Source organism: Tupaia chinensis, unplaced genomic scaffold (genome assembly GCF_000334495.1).
Source record: "Tupaia chinensis unplaced genomic scaffold, TupChi_1.0 Scaffold000217_1, whole genome shotgun sequence".
NCBI classification, from domain to species: domain Eukaryota; kingdom Metazoa; phylum Chordata; class Mammalia; order Scandentia; family Tupaiidae; genus Tupaia; species Tupaia belangeri.
Window position 1 is genome coordinate 4210882 of NW_006159692.1, and position 9635 is coordinate 4220516.

General features: G+C 41.0%; 1 protein-coding gene across 2 annotated transcripts in view; it reads right to left on the reverse strand.

Moving 5' to 3' along the window:
- CPEB3 (cytoplasmic polyadenylation element binding protein 3) overlaps positions 1-9635 on the reverse strand; it is a gene marked incomplete in the record, with an annotated part of 190369 nt that overhangs the window by 180389 nt on the left and 345 nt on the right. For both annotated transcript variants that reach the window (XM_027771496.1, XM_027771495.1), the window contains 1 exon segment: positions 9289-9635. In XM_027771496.1, coding sequence (XP_027627297.1) covers positions 9289-9635 — 347 coding nt within the window.

Genomic DNA, 9635 nt, shown 5'->3' on the forward strand with positions numbered 1-9635 from the left:
CTCTGTTACTTTACTAGACAGGTAATAGTCTCTGAGTCTCCATTAGAATAATTATTCCTGATTCACAAGAACTTGTAAGGATTAAATAATCTGTGTGAAAAGGGCGAGGTCAGGGCTCAGCACTCTGGTCCCCTGGTGTTTGTGTTAGCTGCATCTGTTTGAAGAAGGACATCAAAACAATGCAACACCCAAAAGCTGCAGTACATAGATTATGATTTTGAGCAAATGCCAAAAGAAACTTACCAATGTTAAACCCTATCCCTTTGGTCAGGGAATTCTGTGGCAGTTAAATGGCTGACAAAAATACTATCTATACAGGGGCCGACTGGTGGCGTGGTGATTGGAGCGCTGGAGTCCAGCGCTGAAGTCCCATATGGCTGGCTGACTGTGGTTCAATTCCTGGACCTGGCAGCTTGCTAGCTTGCTTTCTCACTCTCTCCCTCTCTCTCCCTCTCTCTGCATCTCTCTTTGATAAAAATGAAGAAGAATAAAATAATTTTTAAAAATACTTCCTATACTATCCTTAACCGTTTATGTAACCTCAGCATTCTACAATTGCTTTAAACAATGTGCCAAAGAGCTGAATAGTCTACCCATGAAATCAAATGCAAGGGGTCAGCAGGTGGCGTGGGGGTTAAAGGTGCTGGATTCCCACATGGCTGACCATGGTTCAAGTCCCGGACCTGGCAGCTTGCTTTCTTGCTTTCCATTTCTTTTTCTTTCTTTCTTTCTTTCTTTCTTTCTTTCTTTCTTTCTTTCTTTCTTCTTTTTTCTCCTTTAGAGAGATTTTTGCTATAGGGTGCATGTGCTCGCCAGAGTGACAGAGAAAAAGAGAGACAAAATCTCCCTTTCCCTTTCTCTCTCTCTGGTCAAATTTAAAAAATAAGAAAAACAAATGGAATTAAATAAATAATTCTTTTTTTAAAAAAATCAAATGTAAACACAAAAATAGATTTATAATAATCCAAAATATCTCTCTGAGCCTTTCCTTATAATCTGATAAACTTTACTAGTCTTCACTATTTTTAATCCTCTGTATATCTAGGTTAAACTTCTCTGGTCCAAAATAGCAGGAAAAAAAAAAAAAGAAAAAGAAAAAGAAAAAGAAAAAAATTTTCCATGCCAGATTACAAAGGAGAGGTACTTCTGGAACATTAACCTCTAATTGCCACTATCTAAACACTAAGAACTAGGACTCCTAGACTTGGAATAGGAGTTAGACTGTCAGATCACTAAAATGTTTCCTCTGAAATATTACCATGCTTCTCAGCTCTCAAATGCCACAACATCTCTAAGAGAGAAAAATCCTTTGCCCTTTCTATCTCTGCTTTCCAATCTCACATTCCTGGAATGAAGGAGTGGCTGAGTGGGTCACCACATGCTGCCCTTTCTCAGCCTTTGTCAGTCTCTTAAAACCAGAGAAGTCTCTCAATATTTCTAAGCGTTATTGTCACAGTTATCCTGACCTTCAATCAGATCGGTTCTATTATGGATAACTTGACTAGGGAAGTCAGAAACAAACCAGATCACCATGACAGGGTAAATTAACTCCAAAAGAATTAGTTAATCCACAGTGAGGATAGAGAAAAACGTAACTTCTGAAATAAGGTGTAAGCAGGCCGGTAGGTGGCATGGTGGTTAAGGCACTGGACTCCCACATGGTCAGCCGTGGTCTGACTTCTGGACCTGGCAGCCGGCTTTCTCGTTTTCCCTTTTTTCTCTCTGTCTCTCCCTAGTCAAATAACAAATAAAATTAAATAAGTAAATAATTATTGAAAAAAATAAGATATAGGCTACTATTTCCATCTCCTAGTTGTTATAACCCTTTCATGGTTAAGAACCCCACTTACTTATATCAAACCTATAAACAGTCATAGCCCTGTGTCCATAAAGTCTGTAAACACAGACAATATGCTTTCTCAGTTTCTCTCTCTTTCTTTCTCTCTGCTTCCCTCTGGCAAAACTTTTTAAAAAGGAAAATATCCATTATGGTATCGTGTATATTCACCTCTGTCTCCACATTCTATGCATATCCTGTAGAGAAATACTAGAATGAAGACTGTGTCAGAAAAGTAAGTATTTCAGAGATAAAGAACTCAACTGCAACGACTTGAGTTTAAATGTTCACTCCTTTCATGAACACCTAAGTGTCAGATGCTTGTAGGCACTGGTTTACTTGGTAACTCTGACCATTTAATTAGCTGCACTGAGTTACTGAAGATACGGAGTTCTTTTTCTCCCCCTATATTTGATAGTGACCTTGAAATGAGTTTGAAAGCTTAAGGAATGAAGCTATCTGGCCTTACAATACTCTCGGCACACACAATCGGTACACAGTGTTACCTTCCCTGTGTGTACATTAATTCGGGAGATATAAAGGCTGTTTGGTGCCTGGTTTGTTATTTCTCTCCTCGGAAGTCTGTCAACAAGAATTCATATCATAATATTTATTTTTTCTGAGAATTACATAACAGTGCCTCTGGGGAGAGAAAAGTAGGCTTTATTCGAAGATGCTAAGTTACTGTAGTAGTTTAACTTGCTATTTCAAGTTAGGTAAAAATGCAATTAGAATGGTTTCACATTAAGCAGCTTACATGCTCGGCACCTGTAAAGAACACTAAAGGATGTGAAACTAAAAGTAGCAGAACCCAAGTATAACAGGTGAAACGGGGCACTTGAACTGCCACAAAACAAGCTCCCCATGAGATATGAGGACCAGCTGTGGAAGATTCTGAAAGCACAGCAACCCGAGAAAGCCCTCTTGCTGTTACTGAATTATCTCAACTCTCAAGATCCACACATAGGGCTGTATCCTGAATTCTCTCTGACAACCACACTGGAACCTACAAAGAGCCAGGCCTGGCCTCCAGGGAGGTGGTGAAGTGGTGGTAAGGAGCTTCAAATTAAAGCCTTAGTATCTCCAGAACACAAAAATCAACATTTGGCAACAGTCAGGAAATGAAGAATTTAAGCGTTTCTCCCATTACCAATTAAAATGTTCACAGAGCAAGGAAAAGCTTACTCCTGCCCTGGTGAGTCAGCCCTCAGTACAAGCAGGTAGTCACAAACCTACCCCACTCTTGTGACACGCTCTATTCTCCCTGGCCCGTAGAGCACCGTGAGTGCTTTCTAGAGCAGGCAGCCACCACAACATAGCAAGTGCCTGCGCTGCTCTTCCATCGCTGCTGGACACCCCTCTCCTGCCCTGCTCCTCTTCAGACGCCCTCAACTAGCATTTATCTCAGAACTACGGAATATCAACACTGATTTCTACTGAACCCACTCCGACTACAAGTCAGTTAGGCTAGGCGCGCCTAACTCTGGCCTAACAGAATTCCCACACACAGTAGCTAGATTTCAGAACACTTAGTATACATTCTCTCCTGAAGCAAACCCACCAGTTAGGCTCTCTCCAGTCTGGCCGACTAGGAAAATGAATTGCTGGAGAAACCTGACCCCCATCGCCAGTGGAAGAGCTAACGTGTCACCAGGCCAGTGTCTCCCTTATTCCAAGCATCATGGGTTGGAATAACTACCTGCTCCCTCATTGTCTTTCTTCAGTAAAATCTACACAGCTTCAAACTTTTCATGATCAGTACACAAAGAAAATATCATCTTTTGATACCTGCAGATCAAAACCTTACAAACATCGCCTGAGCAACCATGACCCTTGCTGGGCAGACAGACACGAATTAGGCCGGGTGCCGCCCTTGAAAGGCTAACCCATGGAGAAGGCTGCGTAAGGAGAAAACTGTCTGTCGGAGGATACCTGAAAACATTACATTTCTGAGACGGTACTTTTGTACGACTCACAGAATGGTCTTGAAGGGTTTATATAAAGCTAACCACTTTTCAACATACAATTTTGAAGTACAGAGTCACACTATTAATGTTTTTAGTAGAATAGAAAACCTAATATTTCCTAACTGATCCCTTTTTTAAATAGAATTTAGATAATGTGGCTTTTCTGGTATTCACATCAACTCTGTCATAATAGGTTCTGAAACAGTTTGTGGGGCTGGGTGGACCATAAGTGGTTTTGCGTTAGAACAGCAGTTAAAAACAAACTAGAGAAAAGTCTAGTTTTAAATCTAGGTCATACTATGCTTATTCAAAAGCAAGCATAAACTAGACAATTTATACTACTTCCTGAAAAGATGGTTTAGGAAAAGGGGACAAAAAAGCTAGCTGCAAAATATTGATGTTTCCTAAAAACGTATTATGAGTAGCCATATTTACTTTTTTGTTTTTGTTTCTTTTTTTTTTTAGTTTGCTATAGGGTGTGTGCATTCCCTAGAGAGAGAGAGACAGAGAGAAAGTGAGAAAGCACTCCTCAGGGCGAATGATCATGCTGCAATCCCTTCTCTATTCCTGTTTCTCAGGATTCTGAGCATGGACACCAATGTGCCTGGCATGTTTTTCAAGCCACACGGTCTAGGACTTGAACAGTGCAGTTGGTCATATGGGATCCAGCAACCCAGCTGGCCCCATATTTGGTTTTTAATATCATTTATAGTCTCATTAAATCATTTAAAGAATTTCTTCCTGTCATTGATAACTCACAGCAAAACATAATAAATTTCATTTAACTAGACTTGTAACAGAAAATATAAAATGTCCTGTTACCACTTTTAACATAGAGGTAGAGGGAAGAGAAGAGGAATGAAGTCAGAGATACAGAAAAAAGACAAAAAAATAATTCAAATTTTTTTTCTAAAACTATTTAAGAATATATAGATAAAATAGGGAAAAATATTAACAATTGTTGAATCTAAGTAGTTGTATACAGATGTTCGTTATATTTTTCTTCCTCTATTTCTATATATACATTGTTTTTAAACACAATGTCTCGGGTTTCTAATAAAGTCAAGCACAAATTCAATCCCGTCTCCTGTATCACTATGCTGTTAACAGATGTCCTAGAAATATTATAGTGAAGTCAAGTAGGTAGGAAACAGGCTCTGGGGGCAGACTGCTTAGGTTCAAATCCCAACTTTGCCAGATACTGGCTGTGTGATCTTGAGCAAACAATGTAAATAAATACTCTGACCCTCATATTCTCTGTCAGTATAAATAGGATAGTAAATAGTCCTCTGTTACCAAGAAGTTACAATGAGAAAATACATGTAAAGTGCTTCGTGCAGGACCTGGCCCACAGGTAAAATGTTGGAGTGCATGTTGTTATACTGACCAGAGGCTCTGATTAACGATACTGTCAGACAAACATACACACACAGACATTATAAGGCCTTTTGGTAAGATTACACAATCTCTAGGGTACAAAAAGAATAAATGACATTACACTGAAGTTATTCAGACTGCACGGTATGGAAACTAAGAAGTCAATACTATGATAAGATTATGCAGAACATCTGGTCACCATGACAAAATCAATAATCAGAACAGAACATTTATGGGATACTTCACTATGGACCATTGACTGTACTAAGCACTTTACATGCAGTTTGTCATCTGAACACGTGTAAAACAAGGACCTACTATTTCCATTTTACTGGGGAAGAAATTGAGGGCCACCATGTTTATATAACTTACTCAACATTACAAAGCCAGGAACTGACAGAGTTATGAGTGCAGGCATAATGCATCAAAACCTGCTTGTGACAGAAACTTCCCAGCTCGGCATGGACAAATTGTTTCACTGTTGGGACTTTAATTTCCTCCTCTGTAAAATGATCAGAGTAGTCTGGAAGAGGTGCTCTCAAAGTCTTTTCTATTCTTCTCTGAATAATATTATTTAAACCCAAACTCGCTACATACAGAAAATATCTCTGCTTCAGTCCTTTCATATTTCTTCCCTATCTTATAAAATATAAAACGGTGCATATACATAATCCCCAAGTGGAGTGCCTCACTGCCCCCGAGCTGTGATGAGAAGTACTTCACCAAGAGGCATCGGCCTGAGAGAGATGGAACTGTTTAGTGAGGGCCTCTAAGTCCCTTTGAGTGGAGTCCAAGAAGAACCTGACTTAAAATGAATTCTCCCTGGGCTGGCCCTGTAGCTCATTAAGCTTTGTACATAAGCAGCCAGATCCCATATGGCTGACTGCAGTTCAAATCCCAGCTCATATAGCTTAGAAAACCCTGACAGAATGAAGAAACGGAAGGAAAAAGATTGTACCAAGAAAGCACATGACTTCTGGCAAAAGTTATATAAAGAAAGAAAGAAAAGAAAATGAATTCTTTTGGGTCAGCCTGTGACCTTGTGGTTAAGGCAGCTGATCCCTCATGGTCGACTGTGCTGTTTAAGTCCTGGACCCAGTAGCTTGAAAGACATGTATGCGTGTGTGCCCAAAATTCCGAAAGGAGAAAGATAAGGAGAAGGGATTGCAGCAGACCATGCCCCATGGGGATGCTTTCTCACGTTCTCTCTCTCTTTGGCAAGTATGTACATGCTCAGGCCAATTTAAAAAGAATTCTAACTTACCAACACCAGCACTAGCACTACGGGGGAGTTACAGACACATAATGACAAAGAGCTCTAAGAACCGAGTTGTCACTCTCTCAGAACCTCAGTTTCCTTATAGAAATGAAGTGGCCTTCAGACACAAGTAATACCTAAGGAAACAGCTGCCCCAACCCAGGGAAACCAATCAACGTTATGAGAATAAGGAAGCACCTGTAATTTAAAAACCACATTCAAATACGAGTATTGTTTTTACAATATAAACCACATTAGTAAACCTAAGAGAGAAACAAAAAAAACTATTGGTAGAAATTGGCAAAAGATAATGAGAAAGCACTATAAAGAGGCACAGATTTAAAAAAAAAAAATACTAAGATTATGGCAGATCATTGTTGAAAACCCTTTTTAGCTCAGTCTGTTAAATAAAAATCAGTTAATATTCTATGAAATACTCTCTTCTATCTAATGGAAAAAATCATATTTGCCAAAATAAATTTTTAAGCCATCAGAGCTAAAGATATTTTCTCCATCTCTTTTTTAGAAAAAATGATTTAAATAAACGTAAGAACACAAAATTATGCACACAAAACTCAGGTATGATTTTGAAATATATCTAGTACAGCTTATCAAAACAAAGTCTGATCATATTCTAAACCAAAGCACAATCAAGTTACTCCTCCCATTCCAATATATTTTGAAACCCTAGAGTTCAATTTATGTAAGAAAAAGAAGTGAGACATAACGCGCATGTAATTCTTGAGGGCGAATAAATAATATTCAACTTTCAATCAGCTCTCTCTTCTGACAAATCTTTTGCCACTTGTTTTGTATTCAGTAACACAGAAAAAGAGGGGAAGACAAGACACCAGACTGGGTGCCGTTTGGTTCTTGTTAGCAGCACTGATAAATGGTTCGCGGAGAAACAACTGGCAATCCTCACAGTGCTAGTCAATATCAGGTCTGGGGAAATTTTGTGGATTTAATCTCTCCCCAATCCCCAATTTGAGAGATATTAATCAAAAACTGATTATATTCAGATTCGACTCCTGGAAAAAAGGTAACAACAGTAGATGCGTCTACACTATCAGCTCCCTATCCTAAAACCTCCCTGTAAGAGTCTCGGCTCTCCCCTAAGACTGACTTATGGACATTGTCAACATAAAAGGAGGAACTGTCAGAAGGAAGAGCTCCCTTCCCAACCCCTGCCAAGAAAGGCACACATACATTCCAGAAAGCAGATTCCTGCTTTCCTCTATCAACCAAATCAATCCCATCTTGAAGTGTCTCATTGATTAAAATAAACTTGAGGACAATAGGAAGAAATACACCTTAATATTAAAACCTTCCATTCCTGAAGGACTCTTGTGAACATTTGGTAAGAACCTTTCTCATTAACTCTTCAGAGATGTCATAGACTCCCAAGAAATGTCAAGGTTAAAAAAATCCCTGCTCTAGCCTAGAGAAAGTCATTCTTCTCAATAACCCCATCTCCTTCCTCAGCTATGAGAGCTGGCTCAAACATGTGAAATGTAAAGAGCAGCAAAATGAAGGCTCTGAGTGCACCTGACACTGAAGTTACCTCCGTCAATTTGTTGGCTCTGCCATCTTTCAGTACTACTCAAAGAATTTCTACTTCATTTCCTCCACCATCCAACCCAAACTGAGTCTTGTTCAAAGCCCTCCCCTCTCTTCGTCCTTTCTTTTTTAACTGAGCCTACGAGTTGACCTATGAATCAATCTGTAAGTGAAAAATGAATGTTTGCCTGAGAGCACAACACCCCAGTGAAGACCCCTCACCACCCCTTCCCAAGATGTCTAGGACACTGCCAAATGCTGTGGTCAACTAGATCAGAAATCAAGAAGAGAAATAAGGACACTCTCCATTCAACCTTATTGTCTGGAGCACTTCCTAGGTTTTTTATTGGCATTTAACACCAACACACAAGACTCATTTTTCATTAAAGTTGCAAGACTTTCACTTTGCCCAGTTTCAAATGGTGTAATTGATCTGCATTGTCTTCTTAAATAACCCAACTGGTGAAGGACACTGCAGCTTTAAATATTTCAGTGCTAGCTAACAAATAGACTCCATTGCAATATGGCTCTGAAGGTCGCGTCCTATTGTCTCTTTCCTCTGGAAAAAAAAATAATAATTCTAAAACCTCCTTCTAGGTAACATAAGAAGGAATGCCCCTAGAATTTCCACTCTTCCAACTCTGTCCCTTACGGAGTTCGGGTGTTTACTGGAATCTCACACTCATAATTTTCCCGGCAGGAGCAAATGCTGATTGTTATTAATGATCCCAGCACCTTAGCGAGACATAAACACATGTGTTCACATTAGTTTAATTGGGCATATTCAACTGTCTGAAATAGCTCCACTCAAGGGCTGTTAACCTCTTTAAGAGTAAGGCCAGGGTGGTTTGGGTGTGGACGGCTTTCTGGCTGCACGCTGAGTCCGAGATTGCATAACCTAAAATGTGTAGCTACTTAAAATGATAGGAATCTCAGTCTACTCATTCTGGGACTATGCCGGCACCTCGCCATACATGTGCAGCTTTACTTGTCAAAGAAGGTCAAAATAAGAGGCACGAGCATAGGGAAGATGAAAATAAACTCAGAGAGAAAGGTCCTTCTACTCTGACAGCGCATAAAGATGACTCCTCAAGCAGTCACAATGATCCCCCAACCTCACCCTCAGGAGTGGAACAGCCCCACTGAACTAGAGGATTTGGGAGGCGGGCGGCAGAGCTGGCCATTCCTGCGGGTCTAAAAGAACACAAACGGGCGCAGGGTGAAGTGGGGAAAGGGAGGCAAAGGGAGCGGGATGGGAGGCAGGCCTGTGCAGGTGCACCCAGCATTACCTGAAATGGCAACAGACTGTTACCATTATCGGTCCGAAAAGCGTTATCCTCCATCCAGGACTTGGAGGTGAGCGGGGCCGCGCGAGGGAACTTGGGCGGCGCGATCACATTGCTGGAAAAGGGCTTTTTGAGCGGCGAGATGGGGTTGAGTGGGGAAGGCACCCCGACGCCCACGCCGACACCGACGCCGACCGCCCGGCGAGGGTCCCGGCCGGCTTGCAGGCCGCCCCACGGGTTGGACGGCGCGCTCCAGGCGGCGTTCACGCTCTGGTGCGTGTTCCAGCTGGACGAGGCCGACGAGGCGGCCGCAGCGGCGGCGGCGGCAGCAGCGGCCGAGGACGAGGACG